Genomic DNA, 25,830 nt, shown 5'->3' on the forward strand with positions numbered 1-25,830 from the left:
ACTACTCCAATTATTGGCTAAGCAAAATGAAAATCAAAGACGACTGCATCTGTGATATATGTGATGTAGTCGACAACTCTGAGCACGTCATATTTTACTGCGTAAAATACGCATTAACAAGGCAAAAATACAACCTAGACCAATACTGCAATATACACCAACTCTATGAGAAAAAAGATTTAACTCTCTTGAAAAATGTAACAAATTTCCTGCGAGAAATCAAAAGCACGATATAAACACAATCAGAAACTGACAAGTGATAAGCGCCGTCAACTAGATCGGCCAGCGTTCACAGTCTTTTTCACGTCACGCTGACAGCGAATCGTGTACGTTCATGAAGTCTTTCAGACTATAAAGAAAACCGCTGGCAATATAGCGAAAAGAGCTGTGCCATCCCTAAATGCCATTGAACAAGTGGCGACAGAAGAAAGAAGAAGAAGAAGAAGATGTAAATTTCGTCAGTGTTACGTCTGTTTGTCTGTGGGGAAACGTTCGCCTGCTTCCTGCTGGCCTAGCACACTGTCGTGCCTATTCTGCGCGGCGTATGAGGTGACACGAGTCGAATGAGGTGACAATTGTCGACTCGCTCCCATTTGAATAACATTAGTCGTCTCACGTCACTCGCCGTGAGAGCGACTCGTTCCGACTCACACGCCGCGCAGAATAAGCACACCTATTAGCTTGATCGGCTCGGATCTGTTCGTAGACAGCTTCCGCTTGTAGTGGCTTGTACTCAACAGATACCTTACGACGCGCTTAAGCTCATTCCATTCCAGCTCATTGTCAGTATGTGACTGCTTGAACACCAACTCCTTCAGTATTCCGTTGGTGGTTTCGTTCCACACTTTAGCCGCCTGCTTTAAACCGTATAAGCTCTTCTCAAGCTTGCAGACTAGCTTTTCCTTGCCTGGCTCTACGAATCCATTCGGTTGCTCCATATACAGGTCTTCCTGCAACCGCCCGTTGAGATACGCCGAATTCATGTCGATATGGTGCACGCTCATCCGTTTGTGCCCCGCCGGTAAGCAGAACCTGCAGAGTGTTCTGAGTTGCCACCGGAGCGAAAACCGTGTCGAAATCTACACCAGGGCGTTGTGAGAACCCCTGCGCAACAATACGAGCTTTAAAACGGGTCACGTTACCGACGCTGTCCTCTTTCCGTTTGTACACCCATTTGCAGCCAATGGGCTCTCTTCCGGTAGGCAATTCCACAAGTTTCTAGGTCCCGTTCTGTATGAGCGAGTCGTACTCCTCTTTCATAGTGACCTTCCACAACGCATGGTCGGAACTCTTAATCGCTTCCACGTAGCTAGTAGGTTCCTGCTCGACAGCCATTGCAACGTCCACCACATAATCTCGAAGATGCTCCGGAGGCACACCTCTTGTGCTCCGAACAGGTCGCTGACTTCGATCTTGCACGGCCAACAGGAATTTCATCCTCGCTCTCCAAACCGTGATATTCCTCGTCCGACTCTTGATGCTCCTCCTGAACCTGCTGCTGTGCTACCTGCTTCTCCTGAACCTTAGCTTCGGTCATTCCCCAGTCGAGTACCACACGTTCTTCACCATCCTGGGCGTTCCGACGATCCACTGTCGAGGAACCATTCTGCAGCTCCACGAATCGAGCGTCTCGGCTAATGGTAATCCTGTTGGTCTCCGGGTCGAGGAATCTGTAAGCCTTGCGGTCTTCGCAGTAGCCCACAAACAACAGCTTCTGAGACTTCGCGTCCAATTGCATTTCTGCTCTGTAGAACTTCCACCGCTCGTTATTTGTTTTTAAGAAAATCGGATATGATGTCGGATAACTCCTCAAGAGAAATCAAACGGAATCGTTCAATAAAGTATTTAGAAACTTTTTATGCCGATACACCTATACCCCATTTTTTATGTTTTGAACTAGAGATGGTCGGGTCTCGGGTTTTCAAACCCGAAAGGAGGCTGCAAAACTATCGGGTACGGGTCGGGTTCGGGCTTATCACTCAAAATAATCCAAACGTCATTGTTACGTGAAAACATACGTGATTTTTTTCCATCGCACTTTTCGCGTAGCTCTTACGTGAATCATAGGTAGCCCAGAATGAACGCATGAACTTTTAAACTACGTCCATTCCACTGGCGCTACACGTAAGAGCTACGTGGATTTTCCGGTAGCCTTTACGAAGCGTTGCAATAGGATCTAGATGGTTTTGCATTAAATTTAACTGTAATAAAGACCAATCTTATTTCTAATAGGCTTTGTAAGAAAACTAATTCCCAATTGGAAAATGTAAACAAACTTAAAAGATTTTGATATTTTTATTGTTAATCTGAGCATTTTGAATTCTGTTTTCCCAATTTTGTGAGTTTAGACTGTCTTGTTGTAGCCTTCGCGTGCTATAATTGATAAAGGTTATAAACCATGTATAAAATATGAAGTAATGCAGGGATTCTTCGGTATTCAAAGCATATTTACCTTGAAATCAATCTTACACAGCAGCAGCAGATTCTGAAATTCTTCTAAAATCAAGCGGGCGCTATCTTAGGATTTGAGCTCAACACCGAATGTAGGTTCGATATGCAGATGTCAAAATGAACCTAGGCACCTACGTAAATTTCACGTAAGTGCGATAGGTAACCTCAGTAAAAATTACCGAGTCACTATTTGGTGGTTATGAATAGTTTAGTGATCTTTATCTTAGTCAGGTGAAGTGGAGGTAAAATGAATTTGGAATGATCTACGTGATTTTTCACGTAGCAATGACGTTTGGATTTTTTTGAGTGTACAAAAAGTCGGGTTTGATTCGGGTTTAGGTCGTGTTTGGTGAGAATTGTGAACAGAGTAACAACCTAAAAGCTTCCCTATGCATCAGAAACGATGAATTTACCATCTTTTCAAACTCGGGTTTTATTCGGGTTTTTCTTACAAAAAAATTTCGAGTTTCGGGTCGGGTTCGGGTTTACACAGCAAACATTTTTCGGGTTCGGGTCGGGTCCGGGTTTAAAACTATCAGTCCCCTCTTAGAAATGGTACAGAAAATTGTTTTCCGCAACTTTTTTCCACTGAAAATATTTATATAATATTGCACGCGCCAACTTGTTACGGAGTGGTAGCTGACAGGTTAACAATAGCTGTGTTCAATGACTTTGATCGAACTTGCTCGGGGTTGGTTGTACTAGCTCGTATTTTTTGTCAACAAATAACTGTCAAAGCTACTTCGAGCAACTCCAAGCTGCTTTCTCAATGAACGCTCTTTTTACTAATTTACCGGAATTCCACGTGAAAAAAAAATTCGCGCACTTAACAATCCGTATCGCTTCGGAATTTTGCTTTTTTTCTCAATGTTTACGTTTTTAAACGTCAAAAACACGAGCTACTGCGAGCTGGTTGAACTAGCTCGGACTCTAGCTTCCAACCTGTTTCGAGCGACTCGGAGTTGGTTGGACTCGGCTCAATGAACACAAACCCGAGCGACTCGAAGTAGGTTGGAGTGGCTCAATGAACACCAAAAGCTGACTCGCAAGTGGTTGCAACCAAGTTCGAGCAGCTCGTTGAACACAGCTAATATTTCGCTCTATTATGCAATAAAGGCTGAAAAATCTCAGAAATCTCTTTCCCATCGTAATATTCTCAATGGCCTCAAAGGTTTACGCATGAGTTTAAAACGTTAATTCACATATTCAGTAAAATATACCAATTATTTTCACTTACCCCATTTACCCACTTGCCCCGCGGTACCTTAGTAAACCTTTTTCGAAGAAATAGTGGTAAAAAGAGTCTTCAACGTATAAACCAAAAACCGAACAATTTTTCATTTGCAATATTTTTATTTGCATTCAAATATACAGTTTCCTGTTTTGCCATCATAATTGGCCGTTTGTTCTTCCAAATGCACAAATAACTATGTTCCTGTTCAAATACATACATTCAGTACTTCTGTGTGGGTGAGTGCAATAAGCCATTTTGGGGGTATACGCAATTGGTGCTTTGAGATTTGATAGGCTTTACTTATCCGCTTTCGGGTGTGTGTGTGTTCCGCAACAGAAGTGTAGTGCTAGTTTACAATATTGTTAAATATTCGTGATTACACACAACAACTTCAGTAAACGTGTGATAGTGTGACTTCGAGTAGATTGATCATGTGCCTGTACCGGGTAAGATTTCTGCATCACACATGGTAATAGAAGTTGAATGGCTGCTTATGATAGTTAATGGTCCTTACATGCTAAACCTGGATGCCCCTGTTTTGTAAAATTGTTTGTGTGTTCGATCATTTGTCCGATTGTTTTTCGTTGGGTCGAAGACAGAATAAATTTAGTACACATGGTTAATAGATCCCTTCTTTATTTTTGTCATTTCTGTGATGTAAAATAACTATTTTTTTTACAAGTTGTTTTAGGAATAAAATCCCATCGACTCACTAAAATCTACTTTTTATAATTAAAGTATTATTTTAAAGGAAAAAAATAGCTACTCTAGGAGTGGAATGTTGTCTGCTATGCAACTAACACATTCTTCAAATCCATTTCATAAATAGATCAAGATCTTGGAAAATGTTCATGTCGAAGTTTTTTTTTTGCTTCTCAGAAAGAAGGCAACTAACAGCTAATAAGCAATCACGTTCTTTTTTATACATTTTCATGTTTTCGAAACTACAGCAAAGGGCGGTGACACTGCCCCTGAAACGGACCTGGATCAGACGTCCAGTGCCAGCACTCTTTGGACTGCATCCTACTAGTTCTATATAGATCACGCTTGCGTTAACAGTGCCAATAGGTCCACTGGGAACCATCTTATAACCAAAATTAATGTAGAAAAGTCGGGAAGTAGATTTGAACTATACACAAAAGAACGAAAATAAATTACACATTCCATCTGACTCTCACTCGCTTCGAGAGATTGGGGGAAAAGGCGGTACGCCCCAGTGATTTCTATGCTCTAATGTCCATGCAGGTGTTTCCTGTGTGCGAAGGTGTGATGACGATACGCTTCACTTTATAGCAGCTCGTGGAGAAGTTTAGAGATTTCCAGCATCGAATCACCGACAAGAATGGATCGATGGTCGCCTTTCACAGTCGTCACCTTGACGTCCTTCGTGCAGAGCTGTTTGAACGGAAATATAAAGATAGTTTAGTAAGTTTAAAAATGTTCGCGATCCACACTTTGGAAAACGATGGGTTTTATTTGAATGGATGCTTACCTCTGAGAGACCATAATCGCCTTGCAGTTTGGCATAGTTTTCGGTGGGTTTCACCAGTTTCACCGGGGCACTGATCTTGGAAGTGGGTTTATACAGATGGCCAGCAACGATTTTATGTACAAACGATTCCGCTGCCGTCTCGAGCTGTGAATGAAGGAAAGAAGTTGTTCGTTAGTTAAACATTCAAATGATAAAATTATGATTTATCTTACCAGTTTCTGAGAGTATTGTGGCGTTCGCGTGCGAACCATTTCGGCGCATTTCTGCAACCGCGCTTCCCACGTCTTCGGTGCAATCAGTTCGTGGGCAGTCTTAGAGTAGTCCAGATTGCCGCAGACCATGGCGAAGAAGGCCAGCGCATAGGCTTCATCCTCGGCCTGGAGGGCTTCTCCGTTGTCGATTCGCTGCTTTTGTGCGTCCGTGTAACCAGCGATGTATCGTGGCGAACCGTCCAGCATCAGCAATCGACAGGTTTCTTTGGCATTTTCTAACTGGGCCACCATTTCATAGGCGACGGACGCTCCAAACGAGTAGCCCACGATGGTGTAAGGACCCTTTGGCTGCACCGATCGGACATGCTTAATGTAGAACGCGGCCAACGTTTCCAGAGATTCTAGGGGTGCTTCGGCTACACACTGGAGACCGTACACAGGAACTGGGAGGGTTTGTGCTAGTGGAATGAGCGAAGTGATGACACCTTCAATGGCATGTACCATGAACACTGGGCGGTCCTTGCTGGATGGCGGGGCCTTGGAGTCCAATCGAACCAGGCACTGCGTAGGCATGAGATCTGCACTGAATCTAACCTGAGTGCCATCTCCCAGTCCATTTTGATCTTGCTGCTCTGGTTCGGGCGATGCAGATGCCGGTGGGACGGGACTTCCAGGAGCATCGGCGCCACCACTTTCCAGCGCTTTCAGACGGCCGAATGTGAGCATACGAATTTCCGCTGCACTTAAAACAGTGTCGAAGTTTCGTTCAAGGGTTTGCTTAATTTCAGCGCCCATCAAGGAGTCCATTCCGAGATCAGCCAGAGTGGCGGAATCGGACACGTTCTTGGTATCCTTCAAACCAAGAATGTTCGCCACGCAGCTGACCAATCCAACTCCTCCGGTTTCCGCCTTACGTTTCTCAGCCACAACCATCGAAGCCAAAACTGGACAAGGCTGCTGCATGAAGAAGTCCATTGTCTGAAGACAGGATGGCATTCTTTGCGGGAGAGTTCCACCGACAACCGTATCGTTGTCACCCAAGTTCTCCAACACCAAACCGGTGTCTCCGATGGCGCCCCATTGAATGGCAGTTCCAGGCAAACCGACGGCTTGACGTGCTTCGCAAATTCGCTCCATGGCCGAATTGGCCAATCCATAGTTCACCTGTCCAATGTTTCCTCGTCCGCACGAAACACTCGAGAACACAACGAAATAATCCAAGTCCGGGCACAGCTCCCGCGTGGCCTGATCCAAGTTCTTCGTTCCGTCAACCTTAGGCACACAGACAGTCTTGAAGTCCGCTTCTGTTGCATTTTCCAACAGACCATCCCGCAGCACCGCCGCCAAGTTGAACACACCTCCGACCGGTCCCAGCTTGTTGGCGGCCTGCAGTAGCTTCTGTGCTCCCTTCAAAGTAGTGACATCGTTCGTATCGATCGAAACCGTAACGCCACGTTCGGTCCAACGCTTGATCATCAGGGCCTGGTATCCGGTTCGAACTCCACTGCGAGAGGTCAGAATGATCTTGGTAGCTCCGCGCGAGACCAACCAGTTGGCCAACTCCAGACCGAAACCTCCCAGTCCACCGATCAGGATGTAGCTCTTTTCCTTGTGCATGTACGTACGAGGGATAGCGGAGATCAGTTTTGGGGGCGGGACGACCACCTTGGCCTTCTCTTCGTCGCGGATCTTGAGGACAACCTTGCCGATGTGCTTACCGGAAGCCATGAATCTGAAAGTGTGAAGAATAATAAGAACAAGTAGATATTGCAACCATATTTTCAAATTTTCTCCTGCTTCTGACTTCTTTTTTGGTAGATTTCCACTCAAAATTAAGACTCCCAGACCTACGATTTGTTAATGTTGAAAGAAGAATAGGGCGCCATTAAAAAATCCCTTGGAAGTATGTCTTGGGATTCCTGTATAGATTCCTTTATTTTTCTTCCGGCCCGAGTATTTTGCACTTTTCTAGGAATTCTTCCAGAATATCTTAGATGTATTCTATAAAATGTATTCCTCAATAAACACAGGATACGGGCTGATCAGTTGAGCTTGAGCTTGAGCTTGATTGGCCGCTCGTGGATGCTTCTTCAGCTTCGCCAGATCAGCTGCACTTACACAAGGAACCAACCGAATGACTGCTTGGGACTAACAGACACCCTCAGTGTATAAGTGCTGGTGATCTTCTATTTTTAGGCAACAATGGCGCCTGCCTCGTCAGAATGCAGACCAATGATGGGAAAGGGGAGGAAATGATGTTGCACTTATACTGTCCCACTGTAGACCGTGGAGTCCGACTGCATCTACGCCAGTTCATGCGGAAGTGTATGGATTGGGAGAATTGCTGGGTGATTCCTGAAGAATTCCTCGGACCCTTAAAGAAGTTTATGGAGTTTTTCATAACAGGATCCCCATAGAGCTGTCGGGATCATTTTTTAAATAAAATACCAATCTCGAGGGAAGGAAATAACATCTTAACCCCTTCCCACCCACAACTTTTTTCAACGTTTTGACAAGAAATGTTTACTCTATTGTTTACCCGAGTGGCGATGCCTGCTCCCAAATAGAACACGTGCTGGTTGATGGGCGACATTTCTCAGATGTCATGGATGTCAGGACCTTCCGAGGCCCTAATGTCGACTTGGATCATTATGTCGTTGTAGCTAAAATTCGAGCGCGGTTATCCAGCGTCAATAAGAAACAAACGGAAAAGTTTATCAGTAAAACGGCCTGACTGACTGACGTGTGACGAAATTGTCCGAATTTTTTTAGAGATTTTGGTAAGCTAGTGCTAATACAAGTTTTATCTTGATGGCTTATCGTATGGCTAAGGCCGACAGCATGACAGGGACGGTACTATTACAACCGCTTCCAAGAGAGGGAAGAGAACAAGTCTGAGCTAAATTACTTGATGCTCTTTTACAGTGTTTCTAGCTTGTGATAATAAAAAGTGCCTTATTTTTTTTTTGCAAAGGTATATGGTAGTGCATGGAGTATTCGTCCCTGGAGTCCTGGTTCAAGCTAAGAGTTTAGCTCTACACAATATGATGGACAGAGGCGACACAAGCTGCGTTACAGCAGTTCTCACATCGATTGATTGATCATCGGCGTATGGATGGCGAAAATGTTCGCTGTGATATTCCATGAGATACGGTATAGCCTGAACGAACATTCTGTTGAAGCAGATCCGAACAATCCGCTAGGAAGATCGAAAATTCGACGGAATCGAGTTTTAATGCTTTGTTTGAGAAAGTCAAATGGCTTGTTTTAGAAGACTATTGTTTTGAAAGTGTACTATGAATTCTATACTAAAAGTGCGAAATTTTGTGTATGTTAGATAAGAATGATTTGACAGTGTCTATTGACAATTAAGACTAGAACGAATGCTATTTGTGGTTCAGCAATCACGAAATGATGTTTGAAACTTCTACAGAGGGAAGAATTGTGGTGAATACCATCCTTAGGATTTAAAACGATCAGCTACTGCCGTTGTAGCGATCAAAATACTTATAAGATAACGAATTGTTATTAACTGATAATACCTAAAAAAGAAGATCTTTTGTATAGATTCCTACAAATAAAGTGATCGAGCAGGCACTCGATCTTCTATAGCTTGAACTGCCAACTAAACAACATCTTTTAATATTGAAGTTATCTCGAGAAACCTTGTTTATTTCCTAGTTTATCCTTTAGCTTATATCAATTACACGTATATAAAAATTGGAAGAGGCCTTCGTGTATCGGAAGAGGGAGACAGCGAGGATAGGCCTGACTATTAATTCTACCAAAATAAAGTACATGGTCGCAGGTAGAGGTAGAGTCTGGCATGGTGGTGTAGGTGCTGAGGTAGTGTTTGATGGGGATGTGTTTGAAGTTGTTGAAGAATTTGTTTACTTGTGACATGTGACAACGACGTTTCCCGCGAAGTAAAAAGACGTGTTGCGGCTGCTAATAGGGCCTTTTACGGACTACGTAACCAGCTTAGGTCCCGCAGCATGCAAACGGAAACAAAATTCGCCCTGTATAAAACATTGATTCTTCCCGTGGTTCTCTACGAGCACGAAATGTGGACGTTGAAAGAGTCATACCGGAAAGATCCCGGTGTTTTCGAGCGTAAAGTGCTGCGAACAATACTCGGTGGGAAACTCGAAAATGCTGTGTGGCGCAGACGCATGAATCACGAGTTGTATCAAGTGTACAAAGATGCGAATATTATCAAGCGTGACTGCAGACTTCAGTGGGCTGGTCACTTAGTGCGAATGTCGGAAGAAAAAAATGTTAAAATAATATTCAGCAGGGAACCAGGTAGAGGTCGGCGGCTTCGGGGAACCTAAACGTTCGGGACAACTGGGAAAGTTTCGCCCAAGACCGACGAAGATGGAGCTTTACAATACGCCCGGCAATGGCGTGACGCTACGCGGTAGCCATCAAGGTATCAAGGTAGGTAGCGAAAACTGTAAAAAAGTTGACTTAGTATTCCAAGTGTTTATTTTGAGAGTTTAGCTTGTGAAAAAATGGCAGTTTTCTGGTAAATGGGTCGAAGTTATGTTTGAGTGAAAATAAATCAAAAAAATATAAAAGGAAGCAGTAGCAGAAATGTATTGTACTGTGTTAAGGGTTAATCATTCCTATTGAAATCAATTGCTAACTTACCGGAAAGCTTGTTCCACCTGTTGGTCGCCAAACACGCTAGTTGGCAGCGGGCGTACCGCACCGCTCTTGATACCTTCCGAAACCAATCGGACGACCTCGGCAAGCACGTCATCATCGCCGTCCATAATGCTGTCGACCAGAATGCCGTGGAATGAAGTGTTTTTCAAGAACACCGACATACCCAGCGGGCTGTTGTTGCTCAAATCGAACTTGCCGATTTCCAAGAACCGTCCGTTCAATCCCAAGCATCGGACCGATGCCTGCAGTTTCTCATCGGCCAACGAGTTCAGTACCAGGTCCACGCCACGTCCTTGAGTTTCACGCATGACCATCTGCTCGAACGAGCAGTCTCGGGAGTTTCCAATGTGGCGATCTTGCAGTTGTGGGAAGGTACGCTTCAGGAAGTCACGCTTTTCCTTGCTACCAACGGTGGTGAAGACCGTGAGTCCAGCGGAAAGGGCAACCGAGATAGCGGCCTGTCCCACGCCACCGGATCCGGCGTGAATCAGAATAGATTCACCACGCTTCATGCGACCACGCACGACCAGGGCGTAGTAAACTGTTGAGTAGACACACGGGACTGTCGAGGCTTGCTCCATAGTCCAGTTGTCCGGAATTTCCCACATCATGTTCCGGTGAGCTACGCAGGTAGTTGCCAGCGATTTGGCTGGAACCATGGCCATGATGCGACGACCGGCTGCGTCCCGACCGGAGAACTAATTGAAGAAATGAAATAATAAGAACAAGGTTTGTACGTGGGCAATTGCGTTCGTAACCTACCTCCAATCCGAGAATGCAGTCCTGAGTGGGCAGATCTCCCGGCAGAGCATCAACTCCAAGCTTGCCAGAGCTCAACATTACGTCACGGAAATTGATCGGAGCGTAGTAAACGGTGCACAACTCCTGCTTCTTGTCCTTCGGATCTGGCCTGTCCCGCGACAGTGGTCCTTCGATCCACTTCAAGCTCGCCAAGTCGCCCTTTGTCAAGGCATTGACATAGGCATGCTCGACCTGCAGCGATGTTCCGTTGGTCTGGTTGTCCAATCTCAGATGCCGGAAGCTTCCCCAAACGCCACTGCTGTTCATAACGTTACAAATGAGGTCCTTCTTCAACTGTTCAACGTACGATTTGCCGGTGAGGGAGAATTTCTCCGCTCGCTTGTCCTGAATGAAGACCATACGGGCGAACTTACCGCCAGCCTCGTTCTTGATGCAATTGATGAATCCTTGACCGCCGAACAGCTCTTCGCCCTGGCATACAATGTACACGAAGGTATTGGTTTCTTCGGCCTTCGCCAAAGCAGCCTTCAACGTTTCCACCCAGGTGAAGTTCTTCTCGGTGACCTGAATAACTGTGGACTTGCGTTGCTCGTAGTTGTTGGTGGGACGGAGTAGTACAAAGACCTTTTTGTCGTAATATTGATACGTCACGGTCGTCAGTTTTAGCGAATCGAACAGAGCCTTACCCTTCTTGGTAGCATCAAAGTTTGTGCGAGATTCTTCGAGGAACAGGAATCCATCATCACGGATCGATTCACGGAGATTGCTCAGAACAGCTTGGCTGTCCGAACGGCCAAGTATATCGTAAGAAACTACCATATGGCAACCTTGTTCAATAGGTCCTGCCGCAGCGTCCTTGGCCACTACACGAACTCCACTATCTCCAAAGTGCTGAACAAGGGTATCTGGTTGATAGTTCGTAACTACTGCTACGTCACTCACCAGGGTAGGTTCGCCTTCAATGATGGCCTGCACGGTAGCAGCCATGGTATTCTCCGGAGCACGTTGGAAGCATGCTTCAGCAACCTTGATCTTCAGGGCTCCTGCGCTGTTCTCGATAGCCAAGTGGACAGCCGTGGAAATTGACCGGAATTGGGACTTCTCGCCACTCTCTGCCAATTCCTTCTCGTTGAAGTTCGGTACAAAGACATACTTCTCAAGTGTTGGCGGAGCCTGTGATCCCGAACGTTTCGGAGCAAGTGTGGCCTTTAATCCTCGCATCTCCACACCTCCACTCTTGATCACATCGATGTTGCGGTAGACAGCGACCGGAACATCTTGATCCTTCGACTTCAGGGTGTTCATCATGTCCATGTGGCGGGCCGGGTTGATCACAATCTTCTCAATTCTAGTGGGCAAGTACAACTCCCTCATGTTCTTGCCCAAAATGCTGAACTGCAGCATGGTGTCCATAAAGCTAACCCAGTTATCCTTCCACTGCAGCTCACCAGTAACTCGGCTGGCATCAGCCTTCGTAATTCCACGGAACATACCACCGTAGTCGTATCCTCTCAATCTCAACTCCTTGTAGGCATCACCGGTACTCATCGACAGACCCGACTTGTCCTCATCGATCGGATACAACGGCAACTCCTCGTTGTCGATATTTTCCGGAACGGTGATCTTGCCCGACACGGCCAACGATCCACCTTCGCAGATTTCGAAAGCCCCGGTACCATCGAAGAAATTCACTCCAAACTTGACCGAACCATCCTTCGGCAGAATGGTGGCCCGGTGGAAAACGGCATTTTCGATGACCACCGGCGTCTTTTCCATGTCCGAACCGCGCATTTTGGCGAATGTACGCCAGGCCAGGGTCATGTAACCGGTGGCAGGGAACAGGACACGTCCATCGATGGTGTGTCCGGCCAGATAGGCATCATCCGGTTTCTCCAGGTTGACGTCGATGACCGTTTCGCCGGATTTGTCTGGAAGAGGGATCAATTCGTTAGAAGATGTTTACTAGCTTGGGAGATTACTTCAGAAATTCTTCAAAAAAATCTTTGAGAAGCATGCAAGGAAGTCCTCAAGAATTTATCCAGGAATTCTGACAGGGAACTTCTTCCAACGGAACGTCAACAATTTTTTTTCATAAATGATTTGAGTATTTTTTAGATAAATCTTGAAGGCATTTCTAAAATAAATCTAAAATAATCTCTGAAGAAATTTCTGATAAACTCCAGCACAAATCTCTTATCGAAATCTTAACCTTACAGATTCATGGAGATTTTACCTAAGAAATTATTCGAGAAATATTTAAAGAATTCAAAAGAGTAATTGCTGGATGAAATGCTGGAGAAATTCAGAGACATTTTTGGAGGCACAATATGAGAAATCCCAAATCGAAATTATTGAGTAATTTCTTGAAGTTTCCGTTGAATAATTCCTGATGGCATTCTTTAAGCAATTTGGGGGAGACATTGCGGATGATTTAACGAGAAGAAATTCAATGAAAATGGTTGTATGAAATACAGGAAAAATCGACTTTTTGAAAAAAATGATTTCCTGGAAAAATTCCAAACGAATTTAAAAAAAAAAAACTCTAGAATAAATATTGAATTTTTGTTCAAAAGTCCCTGTAGGATTTTTTGGAATATATGCTACACTGAGAACAGCGTTGCAGTTGAAAATACTATGTTAGAGGGTTAAATTAAATACACAACGCCACTTGATTTGTGCAGACTAAATTTGCATTTATTTCAAATATTTTGTGTATCCAATTTTACCATGGTACCATTTTGACAGTAAAAATTACTATATCATGGTTAAAAACTTGCAGCAAGCCAGAATCAAACCGAGGATCTTGCGATTGTCAAGCGCGAACGCTTACCGCTCGGCTATCGATGCGGTTGGACAGAGAGGGACCAAAACGCAAATAAAAAGCGCTCTTGATAGCTCAATCTTGATTGGAATAGTAAATTTAAAAACTTGTTCATGGTTCTCATTACTTCAACGCTTGTTTCAGTGTAGAGTGGCTAAATCGGCGAAAGAATTGTTGCAGGGCTGGTAGCGACTAAGTGTCTTGAACATAGAAACTTAGGAGACCTCTTGACTGAAAAAAAGAGACCATATTGATACCAAACAGCCCAAGTGACATTGGTAGCTGAATAACAGGTTGTTCAGCTTAAATGAGCTGTGTAACAGCATTTTAGCTAAATAAGCTGTTATTCAGCTACCAATATTACTTGGAAGAAACTGAAAAAAACCAATATTACTTGGGACTAAGAAAAAAAAACTAGTAGATACGATGGTTTTTCATCAGAGGATTTTATCAAAGATTCCTTCAGATATTACTCCAACAATTTCTTCAAAAGTTCATTTAGTGATTTTTATGGACTTCCTAAGGAATCCCTCTAAGAGTTTTGGTTTAGATATCCTCGGGAATTTTCCTATTCTTTAATAGGAAATTAAAAATCTCTAATATTCTTGTTTAAAACGTCTTCCAGAATTCAACCAGTGTTTCAACAGTAATTTGATAGCTTTTTTAACAAAATTGTCGATCAGGATTTCTTCAACATTTTAATCGGTAAATTCAAAGATTCCTTCAGATATTACTCCAACAATTCCTTCAAAAGTTCATTTAGAGATTTTTACGGACTTCCTATGGAATCCCTCTAAGAGTTTTGGTTTAGATATCTTCAGGAATTTTCTCAAGGATAACCATAAGATTTGTTTTAAAGAAAGTCCTACATTTTATTGTATTTATTTTCTTTAGGGCTTCCTCCAATATTCTTGTTTAGAACGTCTTCCAGAATTCAACCAGTATTTCTGGGTCTTGGGCAAATTTGACCTGAACATCGATGTTACTGAATCGATACAATCAAATCATTTACATCGATCTTTTTAGAATCGATTTAATTTTTAAGCTCATATGAAAATTCACAAAAACAAGCTCTCAAAATACGTTTTCAATTGGATAACGTTTATCAATCAAAATAATATATTAAACACTTCAAGACTATTTCAAAACTAGGTTTATGGTTCACCAACTCATTAACAAATACTAAACAATTTCATTCTTTTGAATCGAAACTCAAAATCGAATGAAGAAAATCGATTCACTCGATTTTGAATGCTCCTGACGTCGATTCAAAAAATCAATTAATCGGAACAAAAGAATCGATTTCCGGAACATCCATCCAAAATCACCCATCGCTAGTGGGTCATTTGGCATAACTGTTTTTCATGAAGAATAGGCATCTTTTAAAAGTAGGGGGATAATTCTGGTTATGCCAAATGGCCCGCTCCCAGTATTTCTACAGTGATTTTCTAGGATTTCCTACAAATTGTTCTTCAGGATTTCTTTAACATTTAAATCTGAAAATTACTTCAGGTAAATTACATCAGATATTCCTTCTACGATTCCTTTAAGCATTCTTCCAGAATTCTATTGACAAATTTCCCAAGGAAGTCTTCAAATAATTACCCGAGATTTTTTTTAAGGATGTCTCCTAGAAAATGGCAGGGATTTTTTTCAGAAATTATTGAAAATTTGTTTTAGGAGGTATTTTAGAAAGAAATCCTTAAGTATCATCTGATTAAATTTGATTAAGTTTTAGATTAACCCTTGCTTTACCCCACAGGATTCTCTGAAATAAATCTTGGACAATTGGTAAAATCTTGGAAGACATAAATTGACAGATCATTTAAAAAATCAATCAAATCTCTGGATAACAGCATCTATACTCCATGAATTCCTTGAATATGATTGGACGAAATTCCTAAAGAAAGTTGTGTAAGAATGATTAGAGGGATTACTGGAATAATTACTGTAGTATTAGCTGGCGTGAATCCTTAAATGAACTTTTTTTAAATCCATGAAGATTTTACCTAGTTTACTTGAGACATGACTACAGGTTGAAGACGAACCAGCCTCGGGCTGTAATCCTTGAATGGAATGCAGCACAAATTTCTGGAAACATTATAACGGGAACTTCAGGTCGAAACTAGAAAGTATTCAATATATTACCTCGATTATACACTGAAGCAATTTTTGGAGCAATTCCGAGTAGCAAATATGGTTGAACTATTGTGAGAATTCATATGGAAATGCCTGGAAGGGTAACTGAAAAATGGCCTAGGAATTCTTGTAGATCTCCAAGGAAAAATCCGGAATAAACCTTTATAAATTTTATTGGAAGAACTTCTGTAGGAATCGTTTGAGAATCTCCTTAAACAACAACTAGGGAAATCGGTGGAAGAGTTAGTCAAAAAATATCTAGAGGAAATCCTGAATTGATCTCTGGGAAAAATGCGATTAAAACGTTGGAGTGCTCAAGGATTTTGATTCAAGCAAATTCTGAAGAAATTCCTCTTAGTATCCCATTAAACTCCTTCGAATTGGTGGATGAATCCCAACAGGAGTTTTTGCAAAATGCCTGGAATCTCTGGAAGAGTCCCTGGAAGTATGCCAGAACAAATCTCTGAAAAAATCAGGATTCTTTAAGCTGTTCCTTGAACAATATAAGAAAAAAAAATCCTGAAGAACCTGTGAAATACCTACTCGCGTGATAATCATTGAGGATTTTTTCTGGAACTTCTAGTACAGGCAAGTCCTACCTTTTTGAATCACGGGCCAAACCTTTTTAGGTGCAGTATTTTTTTTTGTAATATCAAATAAAAATAATGAAAATTTCTTTTGGAAAAAGTGACAATAGACAATTGATTTTGAAATAGTCTTGCCTAAAATTATGTGAGAATCTTGTTCATGACTACGGCAGAATCCATCACAGGATGTGTAAATGTTGTCCAGGATATTATAAAAATCATTCTCAGATTTTTAAAATCACATCACAAATTTTTAAAAAACTCTATCCGAATCTCATCTAGTATTATTTGAGAATCCGTTCCAGGGTTTTCTAAGAATGAAATCCCGAATTTCGCGAGAATGGATTTTTTTTTGAAAATTGTTCGCAGGATGACGTCAGAACCCAACCCAAAACTCATTTTAAAATGTTGTTCTAGAATCTTAAAAAATCTGCCCTGCTCAGAATTCTGTAAAAATAAACATTAAGGATTACGTGAGAACTTTTCTCGGAATAATGTACCACATTAGGTGATGATCATGGCTAGGATTTTGTGTAATCCTCCTAAGAATTCAATGAAAATCTAGCTCTACCTTTTTGTGAGAATCCTGCCCAAGATTCCCGTGAAGTTTTTGTGAGAATCTTGTATAGGCTATTAATTTTCCTAATATTTGTTATAGTTGTCCATGCTTAGAAATAAGGAGAATCCCGTATAAGATTCAATGAGATTGGGTTCGGCCATATACTTTTCATCGCCAACATTTGTTCATACCTACTTGGTATAAAAAACAGTTTTGTTCATTAATAGTGAATTAGGTTTTTGACAATTCCTCATAAAAATTGGCCTTATTTAAAAAAGTGTTTTTAATCATTTCAGACCAAGTTTAAGACAGCAAGTAAATCTTAAAAAATCAGAAAATTAATGTGAAGAATCTTTAAAACAAAATAGCCTTAAATTGAAAAATTTAAAGTTGTAACAATCAGTCCTAAAAGTTGTAAAAACAGTCCTGTTCTAATATCAAGTTGGCAGAGCAGCAAAAGGGCCAGATATGAGGAGGATCTTAAAGCTCATACGTTTGGCTGGCCTGCTCTAATATTTGGCAACAGGATTACCAGCAAGCAGAATTAGGAAAAAAGTGACTTTAGATACCTCTTTGGTTAAAATGGACTTATATTAACAAAAGTTATCAAGCCTCTTAAAAGAGACCTGCTACTAGCCCTATCATTGGAAAAATCTCTGGAGGAAATATTGGGATAATCCATGGAAAATTTTTCAAAGTAATTTCTGTGGAAAGTTCTGAAGGTAGTACCGTTAGAGTATCCAACGGTTTCTTGGTGAAAATTTTGGAGAAATCACTAAAAGTATTCCTGAAGCATTTTCTCGGGGAATGTGATAAGAAACTCCTGAGCAGTCTGTGGAATAGTCCCGTATAAGTCTCTGAAGGTTTCTAGAATTAACACCAGGACTGAATGTGAAAAAATGGCATTATAGACCAATTTAGTTGAAAAAAGACCTAATAGATCATGCATTAAAATAAAGACCAAGTCTCTAAAAGAGCGACCTGCTACCAGCCCTGTGCAAGAAAAGTTAAACTATACTTACTTTCAACACCGAATCTGGCTAGGTACCACTTGGTCGAATGGTCCCATTTGACCAGTGAGTTCAACATGGGCGTTCCACGACCAACCGGGTACGTAATCGGGCGGTACAGCTTCTGAACCTGCGGTTGAGCTCCGGCGGCGTACAATCTGTAATGATCCACCAAATTAGCATCGATTTACAACGACCAGTCCCCCTTCCCAAGCACTTACTTTCCAATGTTCGACAGCATGAAGATCACATTGTTGTCGTGACCGCGCTTCATCAGACTCAAATTAGTGGCGTCTTTGCCGAGGGCGCGCTTCAAAATGGCCTGCAGCAAACCGTGCGGAGCAATTTCGATGCAAATCGCATTGCTGGGCACGTGCCGCAATCCTTCAGCGAACAGCACCGACGATAGGAGGTTGTTCACGTGATAGGCGGCGGACGATTGTTGGGCCAACGGAGTGTTCCAGGCTTCCTCCGGAATGCTAGTACTGATCCAGCGCGGTGAACGGCTCTTAGGGTTCGGAATGATTTTGTCTAGCGATTTGCGCAGTTTTGGTGCGGCGTCGGCAATGTAACGACTGTGGAAAGCAATGCCGGACGATTTGACTGCCTTGGCAAAGACGCCTTCGGCGTTCAACTCGGCGACGAACTTGTTGATAGAATCTACCGGTCCGGAAATCTGAAATGGAGGAAAGATATTTGTAGTTAGCTCATCTATCAGTTCCCAAGCTGATTGGAAATTACCGTCACACTATCGCTGCTGTTGTGGCAAGCGGCAATGATGTCCTTCGGGAGGCGTTCCTTGCATTGCTCCCACGAGAGGCCCACAGCAGCCATCAGGCCAGGGATCAGCTGGGTATCCAAAATGCTGCGTCCTCTCCAGTAGGCAGCCAGAACAGTCTGCTCCGGAGTGAAGCATCCATCGGCATAGGCACAGCCCAGCTCACCAACGGAGTGTCCGACCATACCGTCCGGAGTGATGCCCAGATGGTTCAGAACGTCGGTCAATGCCACTTGCACCGCAGCAATCGAAATGAACGAGTTCAAGATGTTATCGAACCGCGATTCGTCACTCTTGGTCAAGATATCGATCAGGTCGACTCCCTCCGGTCGTAAGGCCTCTGCACAGCGATGGATACTGTTGTTGAACACTTCCACCTGCATCATCTCCTTGGCCATACTGGCCCACTGCGATCCCATTCCGGAGTAGATGAACCAGATTGGCCGCTTTTCGTCATTCAAATCGCTGACCTCTCGTACAGCTTGTCCGTCTCCCAATACCGTGTAGCCACGGTAGTAATGCAGAGGGATGTTCTTACTGTGAACTTCATTCACCAGTCCAACAAACTCCTCATCGTCCTTGTTCGTGTCTGCGGCATCCAAGAATGCCTCAACGGCTTCTTCGGTACGTCCCGAAGCAAAAACCAGCTTAGGGAAGCCATCCTTGGGGCTGACAGGTTTCGGTTTCGGGTATGACTTCATGATCACGTGAGCGTTGGCACCACCGAACCCGAACGAGTTCAGCCCGATTATGCCACCATTCCATGGCAGGTTACGATCGACAACCTTAACGCTGCCGTCCATGATACCGTAAAGGTCCGGGTTGGTGTTCTTGAAATGAAGATTTCCGGGAATGATGCCCGCCTCCATAGCGATCAACATTTTCGCGATGGAACAAACTCCGGAGGCAGGTTCCGAGTGACCCATGTTCGATTTGACCGAACCGATCAGCAGGGGCGCCTTCCGGTCCTTGCAGAAGAAATCCGTAATATTGTTCACCTCCTGCGGGTCTCCGACTTTCGTTCCGGTACCGTGAGCCTCCACGTAGACCACATCCGCTGGGTTGAGATTGATTTCGCCATAGGTTTCCTGAATCAGGCGCTTTTGCATGGCTCCATTCGGGAAGGTGATTCCCTGTTCCTTGTACCCATCGGTGTTGATTCGCACGTTCAGAACGCTGGCATAGATACGGCGCGAATCGGAAGCACGTTGCATGAAAGTAACTACGCAACCATCTGACCGCACGTACCCATTGCCAGATTCGTCAAACACCTTGCACATACCTTCCTTACCCAACATGTTCAACCTTTTGAACTGCAACGACATGGTGGGCTTCAGAATGATTCCACACCCGGCCACGATGGCCGCGTCGCACCGCCCAGCCTTCATATCGGCAAAGGCCGTGGACATGGCGATCAACGAACTGGAACAGGCCGTATCGACCGCGTAGCTGGGTCCCTTGAAGTCGAACGTGAAGGACAACCGGTTGGCGAACATGGCTCGGGCACATCCGATCAGGCCATACCCATTTACCAGGTCCGGGTCGGCACACCAGTGCTGTTCCGTTTCGGAGTTGGAGCATCCGATGTACACGCCGGTGCGGCTACCGCGGAGTTCCTGAGGATTGATGCCTGCGGAGAAAAGAGAAGAAGAAGAAAGAAGGTTTAATATAGATTAGGTTAGTATGAAGTATTGAGAAGTCTACTGGCTCAAGAAGCGACAAACTTAAAAAGAGGGCGGATTTAGAACCGAATACGGAAGATATTTAAAGTTTACGCCAAAGGAAGAAGTAAGTTGCTAGTTATTATCAGAATCAGACCGAAGGCACAATATATCAATAATTGCATTATCTTTTGAAATATACATATTTCGACTACCACACAAGTCTTGTAGTCATCTTCAGTGTCAGTTACTTGTATCCACTATTCCAATTGTATAAAAAATCCTAAATTTCTAGAGAAAGTATCGTGACGAACTCTCGAATGAAAACTCATAAACAATCAGGAGTAATTTTTGGTTAAATGCTTAGAGAATTTCCAGTTAAATTCATGAGAAAAATATAAAAAAATATCAGCGTTACAAACGGCAAACATTCTGAAAGAATTTCTTGAGAAACACTTAAAGTCGTTGTTCTTTAAATAATATATTACTAAATTACTGGAGAATTTAGCGTTAAATCCTCTGGACAATTCCCGGTGGAGTGGATGTCGAAATATGCGGCTGAACTCCATGACCAGGGGCCCTAATAGTCGTCTTACTGAAAAAAACGAGCGAAGGGTCGTGGTTTGAACTCTGCCGATCTGGGATCTTTTTGAGTTGGAAATTTTCTGGACTTTACTGGTTTTATTATATCTCCTTGCTAGACATACGATATACGAAGGCAAAAATAGGGCAATCAGCCCCAATGCATTATCAAATCAAGTTATCATCATTAAAAAAATAATATTATCAATTTTTATTTTGTTTTTATTTTTGCTCGGGTTACATTTTATAAGTTTACACCTTAGTTATTTTATTAGGTTCACGCTTATACCAATCGATAAGCGAATTGTACCTCGCCTCTCAAAGATGATGAATTGGGCGCAATTAAGGTCGATCAAGCGTGGCTGCATCCTGACCCCTAAGCATCAACCGAACACCAAATGTAATCGTTCGCCTTTGATGGTGGTCGATCGATCGATCGATCGATCGATCGCATTACTATCCAAATCTACAACCCGATAGTTCATCATCATGCGTTGTTGGTCACCTTGCTGGTTGGCTACTTGCAGCACAATTAGCCCGATATCTCTCGGGCACAAAAACGACAAATTAAATTATACACAAACCCGTTTGCCGCGGCTTGCCTGATCGAGCCCTGGGTGGGTATCCCAGGTTTGCGTGGCGCTCGGGACGGAAATCTCATCCCTCAATGACGCACATGCGGAACCATTCGATTGCGATTATTTGCTTTCGATCCATGGTGTACGTAAATACTTCTAAGCCCCGTCGTACGTCGTTTTTGTTCTGCGGCGCAACGAGTTATCATCCACTCATCTTCGTCATCTCGTTTGAAAACTGCTATGGATGTAGGTACCGTAATCTGGGGTAACACTGATCAGTTTTTGGGATATTTTTTAAATTTTTCATTTGAAAATGCAAATGTCGCAGGTTTTATATTTTTAAAACAAGTACTGGCACCCACCGCTCGTGACCATATACTGCATTTTGATTTACAAAAGATTTAAGTATGTTTAAATAAATGTTTTAAGTGATATTTTGATTTAGCTGATATGGGGTAACATTGATCACCCATGTAAACAACGTTTGGTAATATTGAAAATGTCGTTGCTTACTTAAACCATAGCCCCTGAAGCCGAATATGAAGACCAAACTCTTACAAGTCATTTACTTTTTGAGTTATTTCAAAAATAAAATCACTTTGAACCGTGCAATACGCCTAAAGGTAGGCAATTTCCTAAGGAAATTTTGAATTCCCAATAGTAGTTCGTTAATGTTGCTTAATTGACTAAAATTATGAAAGATTTGACAACGGAATCGTTTTCGGCGATGCCATTTCTAGTAACAATCACATTTTTCTTGTTCATACCATTTGCAGAACTTGTGTGAGACATGAATCTTTGGTAGTGTTATCCATAAAGATAAAAATCATTGATTCAAAATGTTGATAAATTTACACATGAATGAAATGCAATTTTCACAAAAACCTCAATTTTTATTAGCTTATGAATGTAAGAAAGAGAGGCATCATTCATGCTTTGAAAATATTTCATCAATAAATGATGATTTTAACTTTTTACGAGAAGGATCATACCGATCAATGTTACCCCGCTGATCAATGTTACCCCGGATTACGGTACCTTACATATCCCACATTATTGGTAGGACAATACGCGACTGTATAGGTTGCGAACTGCGCGCCATTGACTGGCCGCTCTTGCGTATCCGCTTTGGCGCTTTTTTTCGCACTTGCAAACTAATTGGTTTGTGGGTCGCTCAATCTTAAGGAGTTTATAAGTGCCTATCATGAGACGTATAAATGAAGAGCCGAAGGGTGGAATGCTATGAAATACTTCAGCACAATAATTTACCAATGAGGTTGATTTCAAAGAATATAGAACCTCTGAGGCCTTCCTTAAACTTTACTACCGTCCATGGTTACAAAGTAAAGCCATTAAGGTGCCTGGGTTCGATTCCCGGTCGGTCCAGGACCTTTTCGTAGGGGAAATTTTCTTGACTTCCCTTGGCATTGAGCATCATCGTACCAAACAAGACTCAACATCTCAAACCTGCTGTTATGAAACCAGATTTTTCTCTAAAGTTAGTTTTGAATATGAAAAAAAACGCGTTCGTTTCCAAGTTGCTAAAACCGAAATACGAAAAGTCAGATCGTCAGATCTCTGATAAACAACAAGATAGCAAAATTGGATTTGTTACACTAAGGAACGTAAATGTTATCCAATGTTGTATGTAACATCGATCTTTATCTGGAAATACTGTAATCATAACTTATTTTTTATGTAATTACTGTAAAAATATCTAAAGAATTTTGACCTAACATTCCTGCAGGCGGCATTGTACAGGAATTCGTCCAAGTAATCTTCCAGTAATATCTCCAAGAGTGCTTTCTTTACAAATTTATTCTATAATTCTTTCAGGGATATCTCAGGAATTTTTTTTACTAAGATTTCTTCAGAATTGATCTTTTTGAATTCTTTCAATTAAGGTCGATAAAGCGGTTCAATTAAGGTTTATTTTTTTTTTCGATAGCTTCTACTGAAATCTTCCCAATGTTTTTTTTAATGCCTCAGATAGGACTTCTGCAAAAGTTGCTCCGTTTTCTCGAGTAGCATCTGCCAAGATTCTTGAAGAATTTGTTTCTTATTTTCTATGTTTTTAAATTATACAAACCGATCTAAAAGTTGTCGAAAAAAAAAATCTAAATTTTCTTATTGAGTTTAGTGTAAACGTATCTCAGGAATTTGTAAAATATGTCCCAAGGACTTTCCTTGAATTTGCTTTAGAATTTTCCCATGGAACTTGTCTAGCGGCCATCAATGTTTGTAGGAGATTTTTTTTTCAATATTTTTTCAGGTTCTTTCCTAAGGGCGCACACTGTGGCAGATCGCTGTTTTCGATGGCCAAAACATCTGGACTGTGCATCCTGGTATCTTCAAGAAAGTATCTTATAATAATTTGACAGCATCGGATTTGATCTAGATTAATCAAAACTGATCTAGATTAATTTCATCTGTTGATAGGAGGGTCATAGCAAAAAAAAAAAGCTATCTTCTGCAAAGTTGTCGATTGAGGCATTTTCACTGACGTGGATAGCGTTGTATGACACTTAAAATCGATTTAGACTGTTCAAATTGTTTAAAAATATGTTGTCATCAAGTTTTTAAAATTTAACAATAACAAATTAAATTTACATCATTTTCTAGCAAAATGTTTGTTTTATAAAATCCTGTAGGCGAATTCCGGCGCGTTTTTTCTTCGAAGAAAAGAAAAATTTCTTACTGGTGCGTAATGGAAGAAAATTTCTTCTCTTCGAAGAAATTGTTCGCCGGAATTCACCTACTGGATTACTCATTAAGCGGCATATGGCGGCAGCTAATTTTTTGTCTACGGCTAATTAGGAGCATTTGCTTCATTGTCGTGAAGAAAGAATAATGGGGCTTCTTTGTTGTAACAGTTTGAAGTTTTGATGAAAACATGTTAAAATACTTATAATTCAAATAGATTTTCAGTCATCAATACAAACTAATGTTTTAAATTTTTTAACATTTGAACGCAATTCAACATAATATGTTCCATATGTGTATCTTCATCGTTCGATTTTTATTAAGAGAATAGTGTTGTGTTCAATAAAAATTTATTTTACGATGCATGTGGAAGCCTCTGCAAGAGATGCTTCCCAGTTTTTGGAAAATAAGCTTATCAGTTTCTGGAAGAGGTAGTGCTTTGTGAAGCCCAAGCAGGACAGTTCGGTTTTGCGTCGTCCGATTGATTTAGCTGACGGATTCGCGCGTTTTCGTTGCCGGAGAATTTTTTCCCCCTGTTTTGGAGCGTCTTGCTGGGTAGTGCTTTGTGAAGCCCAAGCAGGACAGTTCGGTTTTGCGTCGTCCGATTGATTTAGCTGACGGATTCGCGCGTTTTCGTTGCCGGAGAATTTTTTCCCCCTGTTTTGGAGCGTCTTGCTGGGTAGTGCTTTGTGAAGCCCAAGCAGGACAGTTCGGTTTTGCGTCGTCCGATTGATTTAGCTGACGGATTCGCGCGTTTTCGTTGCCGGAGAATTTTTTCCCCCTGTTTTGGAGCGTCTTGCTGGGTAGTGCTTCGAGAAGCCCAAGCAGGACAGTTCGGTTTTGCGTCGTCCGATTGATTTAGCTGACGGATTCGCGCGTTTTCGTTGCCGGAGAATTTTTTTCCCCCTGTTTTGGAGCGTCTTGCTGGGTAGTGCTTTGTGAAGCCCAAGCAGGACAGTTCGGTTTTGCGTCGTCCGATTGATTTAGCTGACGGATTCGCGCGTTTTCGTTGCCGGAGAATTTTTTCCCCCTGTTTTGGAGCGTCTTGCTGGGTAGTGCTTCGAGAAGCCCAAGCAGGACAGTTCGGTTTTGCGTCGTCCGATTGATTTAGCTGACGGATTCGCGCGTTTTCGTTGCCGGAGAATTTTTTCCCCCTGTTTTGGAGCGTCTTGCTGGGTAGTGCTTCGAGAAGCCCAAGCAGGACAGTTCGGTTTTGCGTCGTCCGATTGATTTAGCTGACGGATTCGCGCGTTTTCGTTGCCGGAGAATTTTTTTCCCCCTGTTTTGGAGCGTCTTGCTGGGTAGTGCTTTGTGAAGCCCAAGCAGGACAGTTCGGTTTTGCGTCGTCCGATTGATTTAGCTGACGGATTCGCGCGTTTTCGTTGCCGGAGAATTTTTTCCCCCTGTTTTGGAGCGTCTTGCTGGGTAGTGCTTCGAGAAGCCCAAGCAGGACAGTTCGGTTTTGCGTCGTCCGATTGATTTAGCTGACGGATTCGCGCGTTTTCGTTGCCGGAGAATTTTTTCCCCCTGTTTTGGAGCGTCTTGCTGGGTAGTGCTTCGAGAAGCCCAAGCAGGACAGTTCGGTTTTGC

General features: G+C 42.5%; 1 protein-coding gene across 1 annotated transcript in view; it reads right to left on the bottom strand.

The window, feature by feature from the left end:
• Positions 1-3,784: 3,784 nt before the first annotated feature.
• LOC5568814 (fatty acid synthase) overlaps positions 3,785-25,830 on the bottom strand; it is a 57,754-nt gene continuing 35,708 nt past the window's right edge. Inside the window, exons 4-11 of the mRNA XM_001658130.2 lie at positions 18,680-20,346; positions 18,160-18,614; positions 17,951-18,096; positions 10,823-12,750; positions 10,043-10,758; positions 5,390-7,121; positions 5,178-5,321; positions 3,785-5,080 (exon numbers count right to left, since the gene is read on the bottom strand). Of these exons, the coding sequence (XP_001658180.2) occupies positions 4,973-5,080; positions 5,178-5,321; positions 5,390-7,121; positions 10,043-10,758; positions 10,823-12,750; positions 17,951-18,096; positions 18,160-18,614; positions 18,680-20,346 (6,896 nt within the window). The 3' untranslated portion in view covers positions 3,785-4,972. The remainder of the gene's footprint in view (positions 5,081-5,177; positions 5,322-5,389; positions 7,122-10,042; positions 10,759-10,822; positions 12,751-17,950; positions 18,097-18,159; positions 18,615-18,679; positions 20,347-25,830) is intronic.

The sequence above is a fragment of the Aedes aegypti genome, chromosome 2 (genome assembly GCF_002204515.2).
Source record: "Aedes aegypti strain LVP_AGWG chromosome 2, AaegL5.0 Primary Assembly, whole genome shotgun sequence".
NCBI classification, from domain to species: domain Eukaryota; kingdom Metazoa; phylum Arthropoda; class Insecta; order Diptera; family Culicidae; genus Aedes; species Aedes aegypti.